This window comes from Rattus norvegicus, chromosome X (genome assembly GCF_021556685.1).
Source record: "Rattus norvegicus strain SHRSP/BbbUtx chromosome X, alternate assembly SHRSP_T2T, whole genome shotgun sequence".
Lineage (NCBI taxonomy): Eukaryota > Metazoa > Chordata > Mammalia > Rodentia > Muridae > Rattus > Rattus norvegicus.
The window spans coordinates 41,825,784-41,846,639 of record NC_141554.1 but is presented as its reverse complement, the minus strand read 5'-3'; the positions used below and the strand labels follow the sequence as shown (position 1 = coordinate 41,846,639).

The 20,856-nt window shown below is 41.9% G+C and overlaps 1 protein-coding gene across 3 annotated transcripts in view; it reads left to right on the top strand.

Moving 5' to 3' along the window:
- Phka2 (phosphorylase kinase regulatory subunit alpha 2) overlaps positions 1-20,856 on the top strand; it is a 122,507-nt gene that overhangs the window by 67,988 nt on the left and 33,663 nt on the right. For all 3 annotated transcript variants that reach the window (NM_001446947.1, NM_001395639.1, XM_087600675.1), the window contains 5 exon segments: positions 612-721; positions 1,872-2,016; positions 2,222-2,300; positions 7,395-7,564; positions 8,876-9,049. In NM_001446947.1, the coding sequence (NP_001433876.1) occupies positions 612-721; positions 1,872-2,016; positions 2,222-2,300; positions 7,395-7,564; positions 8,876-9,049 (678 nt within the window).

Sequence of the window (20,856 nt, the reverse complement as noted above, 5' to 3'; positions counted from 1 at the left end):
TCTAGATTTGGGAGTGAGGGAAACTTGGTTTTAAATTCTGAAGAAGACCTGGGCAGAGCACTAAGCAGGTGAACCACTAGTTCCACTTCATTGTGAAGAAGAATGGGCAGGCAAGCAGATTTCCCTCAACTGGGTCAGCCCACACTGCCATAGGAGCGCCCCTGTTTGGCAGACATGTTGGAGAAGAAACAACCTCCTTTGGAATGAATGTCATGGATGAAAGAGTCATGGGATCTTGATGTGACTTCTAATTGTTACCTGTGGTGCCCCAAAATGCTCATTTTCCTCATTAAAGTGGGAAGCAGTTCTCTTTTCTTAAAATCTGAATTTGTTTAGTTTATGACTGACTACTAAATAAATTCAAAGTCCGTATTATTAAAGTCCTTTTAATAGGTCTACTCCATATAGTTCAGACTGGTGTTACTCATATCCATGCATGAAGAGAGGGGTAGGATTTGTTTCTCTGTTTGGCTTTGTCCCACTTTTTAAAAGGAAAACCAGCCCCAGAGTATATTTTTTGACAAGAATAATCCCCAGTGTTAGCTTAGGTCACTATGAATAGCTGTTACTTTCTTTTCTTTAACTCCACTTTTCCTTTATATTTCAAATAGGACAAAATAAGAATATGAAATTGAGTGGTCGACCATATCGGCACATCGGGGTCCTTGGCACCTCTAAACTCTATGTGATTAGGAATCACATCTTCACTTTTACACCCCAGGTAAAAAGAGCAAACATGGTGGTCCGTGGTGGTGTGTGCCTTTACTTTCAGCACTGTGGAGGCAAAGACAGGTAGAGCTCCATGAGTTCAAGGCCAGCCTTGTCTATATGAGTTTCAGACCAGCTGGAGCGATACAGTGAGACCCTGCCTCATAAATATGTGCAGGCAAGTAGAAAACCAGTCAGCATCCTCTTAGGTTCTCATTTCTGTCTGTTAAGCCTTTCTGTGTCAAAACGGAAGAATTTTATATGCATAGGGTCAGATGGAGATATAGAAAATGTTTGCAATAGGTGTTCAATTAATGTTACTTGAATCAAATTTGGTAGGTCATTACTTCCAGACATGAATATTAATAGAATTCATATTACTTTCAACGTCATATGTCACTTGGCCCATATCACCTAAACTTAATAGTCTCTAACCCTTGTGAAAGTGTCATAGGACCCTCAGTATGACAACTGGACTCAACCCCCACTGAGATTCAAAATACGTTAACTGTGGAACTTATCTTTAGAATTCTTGTTCCTAAAGAAAAGGAACCCAGCAGAAGCACACACTAATGTTTTCTTATCCATTTGAGCAGCTACAAAGAACAACAATATGGTTACTTTTCCAGCGGGTGACAGTGTGGACTCCTACCTACCCGCCTCGGTAGCTGCCACTTTGAACATTGTAAATCTTGGTACCGAATTCCAAGTGCAGAGCTGAGTGAACACTAGCACAGAGATCAGGAGACCAGTTGGATTTTTATCATTAGGTGGCAGTCCTCTGAATCGCGTTAAGCAGGCATCAGTCAGATGGATAGTTCCCAGCTCTTCCTCACCTTTGAAAGTGTGAACCGAGGATCCCCAGAAAGTGTAGCAATTACAAGGCTCCTGATTTGCCCTTGGTAGTTTACAAGACACTTACATCCTATGGGAGGAGTTGAAGACAGGTCTAGTAATATACCTTCCCTTTCGTACCAGTGTAGCTGCATCTCATGGGCAGGTGACACATTATTATGAAAAGGTGGTTCCCTGCTCAGAGAATTGAGGCCAATAATGAACATCTTCCCAGGCAACAGGTTGAGGATTAGTGCAGTCCCAGATGATAGGTGTTCTGTGGGAAAAAGTGAAGGGTGGACCTTGACATGGCCTGTTCTGACTTTCAGTTCACTGACCAGCATCACTTCTACCTGGCCCTGGACAACGAGATGATTGTGGAGATGCTGAGGATCGAACTGGCCTATCTGTGCACCTGCTGGCGGATGACTGGCCGCCCCACTCTCACCTTCCCTGTCACACACACCATGCTCAGTAATTCCATGATCTCCATCTGTTGGGTCATAGATGTTTAGGACAATTCCTGTTGACGGTGCCAAGTATTGAAGGGGATCCTTAGCAGTTTGATTTCTTTGTCTAAGGAATCTTTTGTACCATAAGGGTTTTGATTGGGTTGGTGCTGGTGAGAACCTTTCAGTGTATTGTGCTCCCAAATAAGCTCCATCATTCTTTTTCTTAGCAAATGATGGCTCAGACATTCATCCTGCAGTTCTTTCTACAATTAGAAAACTGGAAGATGGCTATTTTGGAGGTGCTAGGTAAGTTGGGATTTCTTTTCATTAAATAAGGATAACGTTGACCTTTCTAAAAGTCCTCTGCTGTCCTCTCTCTGCATTTCACATCAATTTTATGAACCTAAACACGCAGAATTTTCAAGTAAAAAGGAAATCAAAACTAATCTGGTTTCATCTCCCGTGGAAAGCTTGATCCTGTCTAAAGCAATATTTGGTTGTTGCTTATTAAACTTTCCTGAGTACCAAAAGACCACCTGCATAGAGAAGTGGGCATAGCAGTCTCAAAGGTGTTGTCATTCCTGGGACGTGGGGATTGCTTGTGTGTTTCTCTAAAGAGACATGGAAGGAAACACCAAGCACCCAAGGAGGGGCCAGCAAGCGCTCAATAAAAACCAACTTGAGTACACTTTCACCTTGAGAATAATTCACACAACCTGACAGATTTCTCAGTGGCCCTTAGAAATAAAGCATCTGATTAGCCCTACATAAGTCACTGTCTACCAGCTTCAGTGGTATGAGATCTCTTTGGGTCTGTTGTGCTAAAGTATGACTCTGTTGCGAACGATTCTTTGAGCTTAGGTGAATAGGGTTGCTGGCCCTACAGGAATCCCCTTCTTTTATTTTGTACCTCTGCATGACCCAAGGTAGGTGATTTTTCTTTCTCTGTAGTCTTTCTATCTTCATCTCCATGAATCTCTTAGAGTGTGTTAGATAATACATCTCCCTCCACATAGAGCCTCTCTGTGCAGCTAGACCGTGAGACCTTCTCCTGGTAGAGAAAGGATTCCTTTGGGCCCTTACCAGCTGCTGAGACCGATGAGAAGTTAAGTGACCCCTTCTTGCATCCTCCTACCTATTGCCACAGGAAAAGCATATTTTTTTTAAATTTTCTGGTAAAATACCTCTTGCCTTATTATTTACACTATATCTTTATACGCAGCTCAGTGTGTCCAGAACATTTTCATCATGTAGGGCAGATAGTTCTCCAGAATATTTTCCATCTTTCAGAATTCAAATACCATATGCAAGAAACATCTCCCTGCTGACCTGCCTATTCCCAGCACCCTCTCTGCTTTGTGTCCCCAGGGTTTTAGGCCAGACAACTTGTGCAATGTAAGGTCTTTTTGTCATTGGCTCATTTCACTACCTCACTGTTGTCTTTCAAGGTGCACTCAACTGTTTTTCTACCTTTGGCCTCAAGTGATTATTCTCCAGCTTCTAAGATTGTCACCTGTGCCTTGTAGCGTCCTGTGGGTCCTGCTGTTGTCTAGAAGTAGCTTCCCATACAGGCTGCCCTTGGTCTCTTGGAAGTATCAGTCAGACAGTCCCCGGTGTGATACTGTCTATATGCAGGGCTACTATTACAACTCCCATCAACATCTACTTCTGAGCAGTTCGGCTCCAGCTTGGATAAGTTGCTGCCTGGTATACAGCATCATAACCAAAAGAAAATATAGGCCTTTGATGGAGTCTCATACTACCAAAAGCTTTTGAAGTTACTGCCTTCCTTTGCATTCTCTTTAGCCTCATAAACCCTACTGTTTCACCTTCAGAGAAAAAGTACCCATTGCATTTTGGTTTGCTGGTCCACCTCCCAACTCTAGGGCAAAACAAAGGGAGCCTTAGAACTGTCCCTTGGCTCTCCAGGAGAAGGCTTTTGTTCAGTGAAGGACAGGGCTTTTCTTCTCCAACTGCTGTTTTGCCTTAAGCCTTTTGTCAGTTGAAACTCAGCCACCTGCAAAGGTGGCTGTATTGCATACTCTGATTTATTCTGTAAACAATTGTGTTCTGGGTTCTTAGGTTCTCACACATATTAACTAAATTCTGATGTCATGCTGCTAGCTCAGAGGGAGGTCCTGTTGTCTTCCACTTCAGTAGCTGACATTTCTGTAGAGCATAAACTATATGGTCTCCCGGTATCTAGGTGCTGTTCCCTCTTTAGCAAGACACCCCACAAGCTGCTTGATTTCAGTGGAGCATTTCTCAGCCCAATGCAGTAGGGCTCATGCAGGGTGAACTGCTATTAATCTGAGGGTGTTAGGTCAATCCAATGAGTTCCTTCTAGAGAGAACCCTAACTCTGAGGCACGTGTCTTCCATCGTAAGTCCCCTGTACCCATCTTACCAAGTTTCATGTCAGGAACAAGCACACCAGGAAAATTATTGCTTCTGATCCAATTGTTAATGGTTTAATCAATTTATTCTGTAAAATTGTTAGCTAATCAGGAAAATAAGTTTATATTTGTTAGGTTTGGGAACAAAAATTATGCATGAAATCTATTGTCTTAGAGGTTTACTGCTGAGAACAGATAACCATAACCAAGGCAAGTCTTATAGAGGACAACATTTATTTGGGCCTGGCTTACAGGGTCGGAGGTTGAGTCTATTATCATCAAAGCAGGAGCGTGGCAGCATCCAGGCAGGCATGGTACAGGAGGAGCTGGGAATTCTACATCTTTATCTGAAGGCTGCTAGTGGAAGACTCACTTCCAGGCAGCTAGGGTCAGGGTCTTACAACCTACACCCACAGTGACACACCTACTCCAACAAGGCCGTGCCTAATAGTGCCACTCCCTGGGACAAGCATATATAAACTATCACATTCCATTCCCTGGCCCCCATAGGCTTGTTCAAACATATGAATCTAAGGGGGCCATACCTAAACATAGCATAATACAAAATATATTTAGTCCAACTCAAAGGTCCCTATAGTTATAGCAGTCTCAACAATGTAAAGTTCAAAGTCTCTTCTGAGATTCATCCAATCACTTCACTGTAATCCCCAAAGCAAGACGGGAAACCAGCTGGGCAAACTCCAAACTCTGCATCTCCATGCCTGATGTCAAAGCGCTCTTCAGATCTACAACTCCTTTTTCATCTTTGTTGACTGCAACAAACTTCTTTCTCCTGGGCTGGTTCCACTCCCTGTTAGCAGCTTTCCTCAGCAGGTAGCCCACAGCTCTGGCATCTCGAACATCTTAGGGTCTTCAAGACAATTTCAATGTTACAGCTTCTTGTTCCAATTCTGGGATCCACACATAATCTTCCAGGCTCCTCCAAAGGGCTGGTGTCACTCTAAGCTCAGGTAGATCCACTCCACTGCTTCTGATGTTCTTGGTGACCATCCAATGGTACTGGCATCTCCAATACATTGGGGTCTTCCACTGCAAGTAGGCTTTACCAATAGCCTCTCATAGTGAGGCTCTCTTTATAGTGCCAAGCCTCAGATCGTTTGCATGACACCTTTAGTCCTGGGCCATCATCTGCAATTAAGGCTGCACCTTCACCAGTGGCCTTCCATGACCTCTCACAGTGCCAAGTCTCAGCTGTTCTCAGTGACACCTTCATGCCTTCAAAGCCAGTGCCACCTGGGTGACTCTTACATGTTACCAAGTACAGTTGCAGTACAAAGTACAACCTTGGCTATCGCTAGAACACAGCTTATTTGTGCTCTCAGAAAACACTTCCCAGAAGATTTCACCTCAGTGATGATGGTCTCTTCTTAACCACCACTAATTTCTTAGCTTCAGCTGACCAGCATCAACTGTTCCAGTAGTCCCTTCTAGTTTTCACTCTAAAGCCAGAGCCACATGGCTGTCGTCTGTGTTCTGATGTTTGCTGGAGCTGGGAACATGGGCCCTTTACTCTATTGCTAGCTTTTTGTTTTCTGTCTCCCTCTCTCCCGAAGCTTGGTTTACCTGGAACTTGCTCTGTAGATTGACCTTAAACTCAGAGATTAGTATGGCTCTGTCTCCTGTAATGCTGGGATTAAAGGTGTGTACATAGCACCATGCCTGGTTTTAAACTTTTCTTCACCTAGATCCTGCTTTGTCCCAGACTGGCCTTGAATTTAGAGATCTGTTTGGCTTTGTCTCTTGGGAATAAAGGTGTGTACCACCATGCCTCGATCTAAATTTAGCTGTGTAGGATCTTGCCTCCAAATCCCTTAATCTGTTATCTCCTAGAACATCAGATTCAGTTCCATTTCACTATGTGCCCCTTTTAATATTTAAACCATGTATTTTATATTTTTCCTTTCTAAGCTTTCTTCACTTGTTCAAAAAGCTCTTCGTGAGACTTAACCAGGGAAGAAAGTTTCTGCTGCGCTTTTTTGAGAGTTCAATGCAATTAATCTGAGTCTCTTCACCTTAGCCCCAGGTCGACTCTTCAGACAAGGGCAAAAAGTAGCAACATCCTTCACCAAAATGCCACAAAAACAGTCTCTAGGCCACATATTGAAAGTCTTCACTGAAACCTCTTGGGCTAGGTCCACACAATTCAAATCATTCTCAGTAACAAAGTCTTCCATATTTCTACCAGGATGGCCCATTAAGCCCCACTTAAAGCATCCCAATGCATTCCAAACCCAAAGTCCCAAAATCCACATTCTTCTAAACAAAAGCATGTCGGGTCTATCACAGCAATTCCCCAGTCCCTGGTACCAACTTCTGTCTTGGATTTTTACTGATGGGAACAAACACCATGACCAAGGCAAGTCTTATAAATGACAACATTTAACTGGGTCTGGCTTAGAGGTTCAGAGGTTCAGTCCATTATCATCAAGGCAGGAGCATGGCAGCATCCAGACAGGCATGGACCTGGAATTGCTGAGAGTTCTACATCTTCATCTGAAGGCTGCTAGGAGAAGACTGACTTCCAGGCAGCTTGGATGAGGGTCTTAAAGCCTACACCCACAGTGACACACGTACTCCAACAGGGCATACCTCCTAATAGTGCCATTCCCTGATCCAAGCATATACAAACCATCGCATCTATTGACTTTTAAATATTACGTATTTTCACTTTGTACTGTGAATAAAACTTTTGAGGAATGGTCTTATGTTGCTCAGGCTGGCTTCAAACATTCTATGAAGCTGAAAATGGCCCCAACCTTTTGATCCTCCTGCTCCTGTTTCCCAAGTGCTCAGATTACTGACATTCCTACCATGCCTGACTTGGCTATTGAATTTTTGGGTTTGTTCTTTGGGCTGATAATAGGGCCGGTATATTTATTGACTCTTGCAGAAGTGCTAGCTAGTACTGTAGAGTTTCACAGTGGTTCATAGTGAAAGTCTGTCTGTACCGCACCAGTATCTCTAACATAGTACCTTCTTGACAGAGTAAAACTAGGAATCCTGGCAGAGTTCCTTACTACCTCATTCTACACATACCTGACCTTCCTGGATCCAGACTGTGATGAGAAGTTGTTTGGTGACATCAGTGATAGGAGCTTTAGTCCTGACAGTGAGTCAGACCTGGGAGGATACCTTGAAGACAGCAGTCATCAAGGTACCTTGTGGCAAGCATCTGTGAATTATTTATTGCATTTGTTCAAACCTTGGTAGTATGATAAAGTTGCCTAAGACTCAAACACAGAAAATAATTGACAAGTAAGCTAAAAGCAAATGAACAGAAACAAGGCTTCTGAAGACTCTGTTCACTAAAATGAATAAAGTGCTAATCTAAGAACCTAGTTTCTGGGGCTGGAGAGATGGCTCAGAGGTTAACAACACTGACTGCTCTTCCAGAGGTCCTGAGTTCAATTCCTAGCAACCACATGGTGGCTCACAGCCATCTGTAATGGGATCTGATGCCCTCTTCTGGTGTGTCTGAAGACAGCTACAGTGTACTCACATAAACTAAATAAATGAATCTTTTTTTTAAAAAAGAACCTAAGTTACACTGGTGCCCTTGAAAGCAGGGCTTTATAAGACTAGTAGGAAAGTCTCAGGAACAGACTGTTGATAAATTGATTTTTAAAAAAATGTTTCCCATTTATTTACTGTATGTATGCATGCATGTATGCATGTGTGTGATATACCATGCCATATATAACATATAGAGGGGGGTCAGAGGGCAACTTTTGGGAGTTGATTCTCCCTCCACCGTGTGCATTCTGAAGATTAAACTATGGATCTTAAGCTTGGAAGTGGTCCCCATTGCCTGCTGAACCATCTCACCAGTCCTCTATTTTTTTAAGATAGTCCATTTGCCCCTCAGAGCTCTGTGAGGTCATTTGCACCAGCTGCTCCTGGTTCGCCTTACAGGGGTTTTCACAGCTATTTAACTTCTGACCTGAGCGTGAGCCCAAAGCTTTGGTCATGATTATACTGCTGAGCTACACCCTTAAGCCCTTACAAAGTACATTCTTAAAGGAGAAACACATTGCTTGACTATTGAAAGGAATGGCAAAATAACCTAGTTTTGATTAGATGTGACTGGTGAAACACCACACCTGTATAACATGTCTCAATCTGAACATGGTTTGGGGTCAGTGTGACCTCCTTTTACTTTTAGATAACATTTGTAAATGTTTTAGAAATCTTAGCTTAGCCCACTCTTCAAGACAGAATGTCAGCTAGTATTTTTCAGGTGGTTTTCATATTCTACAGCTCACCTTGGGATGATGACTTAACCTCTCATTCTGGATTTCTTTGGCATGGAATGAAGATATTTTTCAAGTAGTAAATTACTACATATGTGTGGCACACCTGTCACTAACTTTATCCATGTGAGTGGAGGTGCAAATGTATGTTGCTAAACGTTGTTTACTAAACAGCTTGCTTTCATTGATCCTTTTCTTTGGTTCTCCAATTGCAGAAAGCCAAGATGAACTTGACCAGTATATCAGTCACCTTCTTCAAAGCACATCCTTGAAGTGCTACCTGCCCCCTCTTTGTAAGAAGTCAGAAGACAGCCATGTTTTCAGTGCTGTCCACTCCACTCGGGACATACTTTCTGTGATGGCCAAAGCAAAGGGTTTGGAAACTCCATGTATGTTATTAAACTCTTTGGTCCATTAAGTTACATTCTTTTATCACAGTAATATGTGAATATAACTTAAGTCAACCCCAAGAAACAAGATGTACCTTCTCCTCTAACCTTCTCCTTAGATGTAACCACATTCAGCTAGCTCTTCTAGATGTTCCTTCTGGCATTGTCATATCTCTGTATTTCTAAAATAGTACATGTTTACTTCTGTCCTTGAGGCATCAATTAGACCTACAATGTTCTAGTATGTGGAGAAGGTAAATTACCACTCTTCCATTTCATTCTCTAACCTACTAAAGGAATTGTCTAAAAATTTAGTTAAATCAGTTTTCACATTTTTAAAAATTTTTTTATTAGATATATATCTTTACTTACATTTCAAAGGTTATTCCCTTTCCCGGTTTCCTGTCCATAAGCCCTGATTCCCTCCCCCCCTCCTCCTCCATACGGGTATTCCCCCTGTTCGTCCCCCATATTGCCCCTCACCCATATTCCTCTGCACTGGGAGTCCAACCTTGGCAGGACAAAGGGCTTCCCCTTCCCCTGATGCCCCAACAAGGTTATTGTCTGCTACATATGCAGTTGGAGCCCTGGGTCAGTCCATGTATACACTTTCGGTAGTGGTTTATAGTCTCTGGAAGCTCTGGTTGGTTGGTATTGTTGCTTTTATGGGGTTGCAAGCTCCTTGAACTCCTTCAGTCCTTCCTCTAATTCCCCCAAGGGGGGTCCTATTCTAAGTTTAGTGGTTTGCTGCTAGCATTGATCTCTGTATTGGACATGCTCTGGATGTGTCTCTCAGGACAGATCTATATACTGTCCCTTTCAGCATGCATTTTCTAGCTTCATCAATCTTACCTAGTTTTGGTGGAGATTATATATATATATGTGCCACATGTGGGTCAGGCTCTGAATGGCCATTCCTTGAGTCACTGCTCTAAACTTTGCTTCCATATCCCCTCCTATGGATACTTTTTTTACCTTTTAAGAAGGAGTGGGGGATCCGCATTTTGGTCATCCTTCTTCTTGAGCTCCCTGTGGTCTGTGGATTGCATCTTGGGTAATTCGAGCTTTTTGGCTAATATTCAGTTATCAATGAGTGCATACCAAGTGTGTTTTTCTGTGACTGAGTAACCTCCCTCAGGATGATATTTTCTAGTTCATTCCATTTGCCTATGAATTTCGTGAAGGCACTGATTTGATAGCTGAGTAGTACTCCATTGTGTAGATGTAACACATTTTCTGTATCCATTCCTCTGTTGAAGGGCATCTGGGTTCTTTCATGCTTCTGGCTATTATAAATAAGGCTGCTATGAACATAGTGGAGCATGTGTCTTTGTTATTTGTTGGAGCATCTTTTGGGTACATGCCCAGGAGAGGTATAGCTGGGTCCTCAGGTAGTGCAATGTCCAATTTTCTGAGGAACCTCCAGACTGATTTCCAGAATGGTTGTACCAGTCTGCAATCCCACCAACAATGGAGGAGTGTTCCTCTTTCTCCACATCCTCACCAGCATCTGCTGTCACCTGAGTTTTTGATCTTAATTATTCTGACTGGTGTGAGGTGGAATCTCAGGGTTGTTTTGATTTGCATTTCCCTTATGACTAAAGATGTTGAACATTTCTTTAGGTGTTTCTCAGCCATTCGGCATTCCTCAGCTGTGAATTCTTTGTTTAGCTCTGAACGCCATTTTTTTTTATGGTTCTATTTTTAATGTTTTAATCCAGACACCCCCCCTTAAGTCCCTTCAAGCAGCAAAGGCATAAATCAGCTCCCAGACAAAAGCTCTGGCACAAGGGGCATGAGCTTCCTTTTGACGTCCTTCAAATCAGCTGTTTTGTAGGGAGATGTAAAAAATAAACAAAATTGAGCCACTTACATGCTATGAGATGACATCTCTTTTTTCCCCCCCTTGGCTCCAAAGTTTTCAACATCTTAGTTACTTATAAACATGTGTTCAACAAAAACAAAACAGGATGGAGAAATCTTACAAGACTATGGTGCTGCTCCTGGGTCATGTGCCAATAAAAACATCTCCAAGTTAACTACCTATATATCCACGTTCCTTCACCCCCATTTTGGAACAACTGGTATCATCAAACAAAATGATTAAAACAATTTTTTTTAAAGTCAGGGTCTATCACTCTATAGCTCTGAAATTCCTATATAGAGCAGGCTGGCCGTGAATTTGGGGAAATCTTTTCTCTGCCTCTGACTCCTGAGTGTTAGAATTAGTGCAGGGACCACCATGCCTAGCTAGTGTCTGTAAAAGATGGCCAACAGCCCTTTCCCCATGTGTGTATCGATCCAGAAAGGCTCTGCATTGTGGTTCATGAATTTTGGAAAAGGAACAAGCAGGGAGGTGGTGGCCAGTGTTCACTAAGAACCAACTTTGTTTTCAGAATTTATTTCGATGAATTTTAGTCTGTGCATGTGTGGCATCTATGTGTACGTGTTTGTGTGTATGCACATGCATTATGAGGATGTATGTGCATGTGAGGCCTGGGCTGGCATTGCAAAACCTCCTTACTGCTCTCCCCTTTCTCACTGAGCTCCCTGGTTTGGGCTAGCATGGTGTCCAGGGAGCCTCTTTTTTCCCCCCAATATTCATTTATTCAATTATTTGCATGTTTCCAAGTAATATCTGCAGATATTCCTTATAACCTTTCAACACCGACTGCACGTGTACCTGCGTTCCAGGTACAGTGTTGAGTGAGGCGCATGGTTCCCATGGAAACAGCACCATGTTTCATCCCTCCGTACTCCTGCAGGGGCCGCTAGTGTTGTCCTGCACGGAGGCTAACCCTACCTTGTACCCTAACTCAAGATCACAACCTCCTGCAGACACACAAATCTTTAGCCCTTCCCTGCCCTTCCACCTCAGTCCTAGACCTTGGGTCAAGGTGGTGACTTTTCGGACCATAGATGTCGCCATCTTGATCCAGTGTTAGCTGCGTGTACGAGGCTCTGGGCTCTTTGGGCACATGAGAAATTATTCTGGGTCAAGAGCGACAGCGATGGAGGCAGAGATGTCAGAGAAACACATTTGTTTCTGGTATCTTACGGTCGAGGTTAACATCCAGTTCCGGCCATTCTCAGCATCCTGTTCCAGTTTCAGTCAACTTCCCCCAGGGAGCCTCTTATCTCTCTTTCTCCAACAGCCGGCTTCTTACATGGGTGCTGGTGAATCACACTCAGGCCTTTACGTTTTTAACTGAGTTATCTCCTGGCCTGAGAATGACCATTCCTTATACAACCTTCTTCACCTTTAGTCTCTGCAGCACCGACACACTCCACCTCCCATTTTCCTAATATCGCTATCTTTATCATCTATCTCCAATTCTGTAGAAGTGAAGAATTGTCATTTCCTTTATTTATCCTTTTATCTATAATAACTGGAGGCGCTTAGTCTTTTCAGAGGGTAGTAAATAGCTTTCTCCTCAGAAGATGGTTCATGTGATAGTCTGTAATTTGTCAGGTGCAGACTCCACAAATCCTCAGATGTCTAGCAATGTGGAAAGGCAGCCAGGGGTGTGTCTTCACTTACAGAGCTTGACCACTCACTCCAGTGAGGTGGTCAGAAAATGCTAAGCCCATGCTCAATCCCAGCTTCTCCAATGATGGAGGGGAGGCAGGCAGGTACTCTGTTATTAGTCAGGTCACATCTTGTACATGTAGTTTTAAGACAACTTGACACAAGCCAGCCTTACTAGAGGAGAAAGTCTCTTATGCTGGAGGCAAGTCTGTGGGGCATTTTCTTAGTGATTGATGAGTGTGGGGCCATCTGTGGGCAGATGATCCTGGGTTCTGTAAGAGGGTAGGCTGAGCAGGCCATGAGGAGCAATCAAGTAAGCAGTACTCTTCTGTGACTTCTGCATCAGCTCCTGTTTCTAGGTCCCTGTCTTGCTTGAGTTCTTGTCCTGGCTTCCTTTGATGATGAGCAGTGATGAGGAAAAAGTAAGCTGAGTAAACCCTTCCCTCTCCATGTTGCTTTGGTCATGGTGTTTCATCACAGCAATGGCCACCCCAAGACACCCGAAAATGCATTGCTCCATTGTTAGACAGGAAAATCTAATGCCTGGCACCATAATCTTGAGCACTGTGCTCTCTCCCCAACCCCCTGTGAACTCAGAAAGATCCACCAGCCTCTGTCTCCTGAAAGGTAGGGGGAGCATTGTACAAGTTTTTTTTTTTTTAAAGACTTGTTTATTTTATATAGTTGAATTCAGTGTTGCTGTCTTCAGACACACTGGAAGAAGGCATCAGATCCCATTACAGATGGTTGTGAGCTACCATGTGGTTGCTGGGAATTGAATTCAGGACCTCAAGAAGAGCAGCCAGTACTCTTAACTGCTAAGCCATCTCTTTAGCCCTCTAAGATGGGTTTTTAAATAGTTTCTTCTGTGAATCAGTCTCTTACACAATAAACAACGGCAACAACAAAACACTTCTACTTAGTTACTAATTCAGTTACCATTTTTCTTTGATTACCAGTAATTTCTCGGAGCTTCCTTGTTCTGGCAAGTCACCATGTCTTACCCCCCCCACCCCCCACCCACACTGCTCTTTCTCACAGACACTTGGTGCTTGTTTCATCTCTCACTCCCCTGTCACTGCAGAAAGTACACACTCTGTCACAGTTGTGAGTCTGTCCTACAGCTGGAGAGACTGCGGGTCCGAGAGGACCAGCATGTGCCATCTATGAAGCCATTTTGATTATTTGTGAAGTGTATCTAAGAGAATTTCAATTTTCTTTCAGGTTTCTCTTTCCTTTGTTAATGACACAATGTATGGTCCCCGTAATCTCTTTTTTTTATCTATATATATATATTTATATTTATATAAAAAGACCAATAATAGCAGTGTGTTATGCATCAACAGCAGCAACAGCTTTTCCAGGTTCTGCAGTCATCTGAACAAAACTGTAGAGACATCCAGCACACTCCATTAAAAAAAAAAAAGTAAAAAAACAAAACCCGAGAAAACAGCACAGTTCTGTTACTCTTGTGGTACCTGGCACCATTTTTTTAAATTAGCTTCTCAATCATCATCTGGAAAGAAAACATTCTGAGCAACATCATTAAAAACAGCTCTGATAAAGCACGGTCACTACTACGTATCATAAAGCAGGTACAAGCTATTTTACATCCACAGAGGTATGATACAGTACTGTCCTACATCTATAATAATAGAGGATACAATTTAAAAGGCATTATTTGAGACTTGATTCTACTTTTCCAGCAGAGGGCCCAAAGGATGGTGTGACACAGCTTTGTAAAGAAACATACTCTAGACAGGATTTCCTTTCACTAGTGGCACAGTTCTAAGGATTCATTCTCTCCATGAATGTCAGCTAAAACCATTATTAAAAAAGTGAAATATCCCTAGAACAAAACCGTATAACCTCCGGATTCACATGAAGATGACCTAGTGGAGACAAGCTGGACCTCACCTTACCAACAAGCTATCAAATCTGTTATGTTTAAACAGTGAGACCTCCAAGGAAGGAGATGCCAAGTAGTGCTTCAAAGCTTCGGACCACAATCAAACACAGCATCCTTTTCAACAGAAGCAGAAGCTCATCTGAATATGCTCAAGGATGCTGACATCAACATTTAATCATCTCCTCACTCATCCAGGAAGAAGGGGAGATCAGTTACTACTGTACTTTATTGTGTTCAACCAAATCACCATGTTACAAAAATAGCAAGCTGCCATAATAAAAAATAAGGCTCCTCTATCCAGCACCAGATAGCATCATTTTACTTTCAAGCCCAGAAATTGCACACTTGTATATAAACCAACCGAAGATGAGGATTGAGGATTCATCTTGGTGGATTTTTCCTTTGATGAATATGAAGTGTCCTTCCTTATCTTTTTTGATGACTTTTAATTGAAAATTGATTTTATTTGATATTAGAATGGCTACTCCAGCTTGCTTCTTCTGACCATTTGCTTGGAAAGTTGTTTTCCAGCCTTTCACTCTGAGGTAGTGTCTGTCTTTGTCTCTGAGGTGTGTTTCCTGTAGGCAGCAGAATGCAGGGTCCTCGTTGCGTATCCAGTTTGTTAATCTATGTCTTTTTATTGGGGAGTTGAGGCCATTGATGTTGAGAGATATTAAGGAATAGTGATTATTGCTTCCTGTTATATTCATATTTGGATGTGAGGTTATGTTTGTGTGCTTTTCTTCTCTTTGTTTTGTTGCCAAGATGATTAGTTTCTTGCTTCTTCTAGGGTATAGCTTGCCTCCTTATGTTGGGCTTTACCCTTTATTATCCTTTGTAGTGCTAGATTTGTAGAAAGATATTGTGTAAATTTGGTTTTGTCATGGACTATCTTGGTTTCTCCATCTATGTTAATTGAGAGTTTTGCAGGATACAGTAACCTGGGCTGGCATTTGTGTTCTCTTAGGGTCTGTATGACATCAGTCCAGGATCTTCTGGCCTTCATAGTTTCTGGCGAAAAGTCTGGTGTGATTCTGATAGGTCTGCCTGTATATGTTACTTGACCTTTTTCCCTTACTGCTTTTAATATTCTTTCTTTATTTTGTGCGTTTGGTGTTTTGACAATTATGTGACGGGAGGTGTTTCTTTTCTGGTCCAATCTATTTGGAGTTCTGTAGGCTTCTTGTGTGCCTATGGGTATCTCTTTTTTTAGGTTAGGGAAGTTTTCTTCTATGATTTTGTTGAAGATATTTACTGGTCCTTTGAGCTGGGAGTCTTCACTCTCTTCTATACCTATTATCCTTAAGTTTGATCTTCTCATTGAGTCCTGGATTTCCTGTATGTTTTGGACCAGTAGCTTTTTCTGCTTTACATTATCTTTGACAGTTGAGTCAATGATTTCTATGGAATCTTCTGCTCCCGAGATTCTCTCTTCCATCTCTTGTATTCTGTTGGTGAAGCTTGTATCTACAGCTCCTTGTCTTTTCTTTTGATTTTCTATATCCAGGGTTGTTTCCATGTGTTCTTTCTTGATTGCTTTATTTCCATTTTTAATTCCTTCAACTGTTTGATTGTGTTTTCCTGGAATTCTTTCAGGGATTTTTGCGATTCCTCTCTGTAGGCTTCTACTTGTTTTCTAAGGGAGTTCTTTATGTCTTTCTTGAAGTCCTCCAGCATCATGATCAAATATGATTTTGAAACTAGATCTTGCTTTTCTGGTGTGTTTGGATATTCCGTGTTTGCTTTGGTGGGAGAATTGGGCTCCGATGATGCCATGTAGTCTTGGTTTCTGTTGCTTGGGTTCCTGCGCTTGCCTCTCGCCATCAGATTATCTCTAGTGTTACTTTGTTCTGCTATTTCTGACCGTGGCTAGACTGTCCTATAAGCCTGTGTGTCAGGAGTGCTGTAGACCTGTTTTCCTGTTTTCTTTCAGCCAGTTATGGGGACAGAGTGTTCTGCTTTCGGGCGTGTAGTTTTTCCTCTCTACAGGTCTTCAGGTGTTCCTGTGGGCCTGTGTCTTGAGTTCACCAGGCAGGTTTCTTGCAGGGGAAAAGTTGGTCCTACCTGTGGTTCCAAAGCTCAAGTTTGCTCGTGGGGTACTGCCTAAGTCCTCTCCGCGGCAGCAGCAACCGGGAAGATCTGCGCTGCTCTTTCCGGGAGCCTCCGTCCACCAGGGTTCCAGATGACGTTTGGTGTTTTCCTCTGGCGTCTGGATGTGCACAGAGTGCAGTCTCTTCTGGTTTCCCAGGCGTGTCTGCCTCTCTGAAGGTTTAGCTCTCCCTCCCACGGGATTTGGGTGCAGAGAACTGTTTATCCGGTCTGTTTCCTTCAGGTTCCGGCGGTGTCTCAGGCACAGGGGTCCTGCCGCTCCTGGGCCCTCCCCTACGGGAACCCAGAGGCCTTATACAGTTGCCTCTTGGGCCAGGGATGTGGGCAGGGGTGGGCAGTGTTGGTGGTCTCCTCCGCTCTGCAGCCTCAGGAGTGCCCACCTGATCAGAACGCCATTTTTTAATAGGGTTATTTGTCTCCCTGCGGTCTAACTTCTTGAGTTCTTTGTATATTTTGGATATAAGCCCTCTATCAGTTGTAGGATTGGTAAAGATCTTTTCCCAATCTGTTGGTCGCCATTTTGTCCTAACCACAGTGTCCTTTGCCTTACAGAAGCTTTGCAGTTTTATGAGGTCCCATTTGTCAATTCTTGATCTTAGAGCATAAGCCATTGGTGTTTTGTTCAGGAAATTTTCTCTAGTGCCCATATGTTCAGGATGCTTCCCCACTTTTTCTTCTATTAGTTTGAGTGTATCCGGTTTGATGTGGAGGTCCTTGATCCTCTTGGACTTAAGCTTTGTACAGGGTGATAAGCATGGATCTATCTGCATTCTTCTACATGCTGACCTCCAGTTGAACCAGCACCATTTGTGGAAAATGCTAACTTTTTTCCATTGGATGGTTTTGGCTCCTTTGTCAAAAATCAAGTGCCCATAGGTGTGTGGGTTCATTTCTGGGCCTTCAGTTCTGTACCACTGATCTATCTGCTTGTCTCTGTACCAATATCATGCAGTTTTTATGACTGTTGCTCTGTAATACTGCTTGAGTTCAGGGGTTGTGGTTCCCTCGGAAGTCCTTTTATTGTTGAGGATAGTTTTAGCTATCTTGGGTTTTTTGTTATTCCAAATGAATTTGCAAATTGCTCTTTCTATCTCTATAAAGAATTGAGTAGAAATTTTGATGGGGATTGCATTGAATCTATAGATTGCTTTTGGCAAAATGGCCATCTTTACTATATTAATCCTGCCAATGCATGATCATGGAAAATCTTTCCATCTTCTGAGATCTTCTTCAATTTCTTTCTTCAGGGATTTGAAGTTCTTGACATACAGATCTTTCACTTGCTTGGTTAAAGTCACACCAAGATATTTTATATTATTTGGGACTATTGTGAAGGGTGCCATTTCCTTAATTTCTTTCTCAGCCTGTTTATCTTTTTTTTTTTTATTAACTTGAGTATTTCTTATATACATTTCGAGTGTTATTCCCTTTCCCGGTTTCCAGCTAACATCCCCCTCCCCCCTCCCCTTCCTTATGGGTGTTCCCCTCCCAACCCTCCCCCCATTGCCGCCCTGTTTATCTTTTGAGTAGAGGAAGGCTACTGATTTGTTTGAGTTAATTTTATACCCTGACACTTTGCTTAAGTTGTTTATTAGGTTAAGTATTTCTCTGGTGAAACTTTTGGGGTCACTTAAGTACACTAACTGCAAATAGTGATATTTTGATTTCTTCCCTTCCAATTTGTATCCCTTTGACCTTCTTTAGCTGTCTGACTGCTCTGGCTAGGACTTCGAGTACTATATTGGGTAAGTAGGGAGAGAGTGGGCAGCCTTGTCTAGTCCCTGATTTTAGTGGGATTGCTTCAAGTTTCTCCATTTAGTTCAATGTTTAGCTACTAATTTCCTGTATATTGCTTTCACTATGTTTAGGTATGGGCTTTGAATTCCTGATCTTTCCAGGTCTTTTATCATGAAGGGGTGTTGAATTTTGTCAAATGCTTTCTCAGCATCTGATGAAATGACCATGTGGTTTTTATCTTTGAATTTGTTCATAGGGTGGGTTACATTTATGGATTTTCATATATTAAACCTTCCCCGCATCCCTGGGATGAAGCCTACTTGATCATGATGGATTATCGTTTTGATATGTTCTTGGATTCAGTTTTCACGAATTTTATTGAGTAGTTTTGCATCAATATTCATAAGGGAAATTGGTCTGAAGTTCTCTTTCTTTGTTGGGTCTTTGTGTGGTTTAGGTATAAGAGTAATTGTGGCTTCATAGAAGGAATTCGGGAGTGATCCATCTGTTTCAATTTTGTGGAATAGTTTGGATAATATTGGTATGAGGTCTTCTATGAAGGTCTGATAGAATTCTGCACTAAACCCGTCTGGTCCTGGGCTCTTTTTGGTTGGGAGACTTTTAATAACTGCTCCTATTTCTTTAGGAGTTATGGGGTTGTTTAAATGGTTTATCTGTTCCTGCTTTAATGTTGGTACCTGGTATCTGTCTAGAAAATTGTCTATTTCCTCCAGATTTTCCAGTTTTGTTCAAATAGGCTTTTTAGTAGGATCTGATTTTTTTTTAATTTCTTCAGAATCTGTTGTTATGTCTCCCTTTTCATTTCTGATTTTTTTTAATTTGGATACACTCTCTGTGAGCTCTGGTTAGTCTGGCTAAGGGTTTATCTATCTTGTTGATTTTTCTCAAATAACCAGCTTCTGGTTTTGTTGATTCTTTCTATGGTCCTTTTTGTTTCTACTTGGTTGATTTCAGCTCTGAGTTTGATTATTTCCTGCCTTCTACTCCTCCTGGGTGTATTTATTTCTTTTTGTTCTAGAGCTTTTAGGTGTGCTGTCAAGCTGCTGACATATGCTCTCTCCTGTTTCTTTCTGCAGGCACTCAGAGCTATGAGTTTTCCTCTTAGCACAGCTTTCATTGTGTCCTATATTTCTGGGAATGTTGTATCTTCTTTTTCCTTAAATTCTAAGTCTTCAATTTCTTTCTTTACTTCTTCCTTGACCAAGTTGTCATTGAGTAGAGCATTGTTCAACTTCCATGTATATGTGGGCTTTCTGTCATTATTGTTGTTATTGAAGACCAGTCTTAGCCTGTGGTGATCTGATAGGATGCATGGGATTATTTCTATCTTTCTGTATCTGTTGAGGTCTGTTTTGTGACTGATTATATGGTCAATTTTGGAGAAAGTACCATGAGGAGCTGAGAAGAGGGTATATCCTTTTGTTTTAGGATGGAATGTTCTATAAGTATCTGTTAAGTCCATTTGGTTCATGTCTTCTTTCACTCTGTCTATGTCTCTGTTTAATTTATGTTTCCATGATCTGTCTATTGATGAGAGTGGGGTGTTGAAATCTCCTACTATTATTGTGTGAGGTGCAATGTGCGCTTTGAGCTTTAGTAAGGTTTCTTTTATGTATGTAGGTGCCCTTGTATTTGGAGCATAGATATTTAGGATTGAGAGTTCATCTTGGTGGATTTTTCCTTTGATGAATATGAAGTGTCCTTCCTTATCTTTTTTGATGACTTTTGGTTGAAAGTTGATTTTATTCAATTTTAGAATGGCTACTCCAGCTTGCTTTTTCGGACCATTTGCTTGGAAAGTTCTTTTCCAACCTTTTACTCTGAGGAGGTGTCTGTTTTTGTCTCTGACGTGTGTTTCCTTTAGGCAGCATAATGCTGGGTCCTCATTGCGTATCCAGTCTGTTAATCTGTGTCTTTTTATTGGGGAATTGAGTCCCTTGATGTTGAGAGACATTAAGGGGTAGTGATTGTCACTTCCCGTTATTTTCATTGTTGGTGGTGGAATTATGTTTGTCTCTCTTTTGGTTTCATTGCAAGGAAATTATATTCTTGCTTTCTGTACCATGCAGTTTCTCTCCTTTGTTGGAGTTTTCCATATATTATCCTATGTAGGGCTGGATTTGTAGAAAGATGTTGTATAAATTTGGTTTTGTGATGGAATATCTTGGTTTCTCCATCTATGTTAATTGAGAGTTTTGCTGAATACAGTAACCTGGGCTGGCATTTGTGTTCTCTTAGGGTCTATATGACATCTGTCCAGGATCTTCTGGCTTTCACAGTGTCTGGTGAGAAGTGTGGTATAATTCTGATAGGTCTGCCTTTATATGTTACTTGACCTTTTCCCCTTACTGCTTTTACTATTCTTTCTTTCTTTTGTGTTTTTTGGTGTTCTGACTATTATGTGAAAGGAGGAATTTCTTTTCTGGTCCAATCTATTTGGAATTCTGTAGGCTTCTTGTATGTTTATGGGCATCTCTTTCTTTAGGTTAGGGAAGTTTTCTT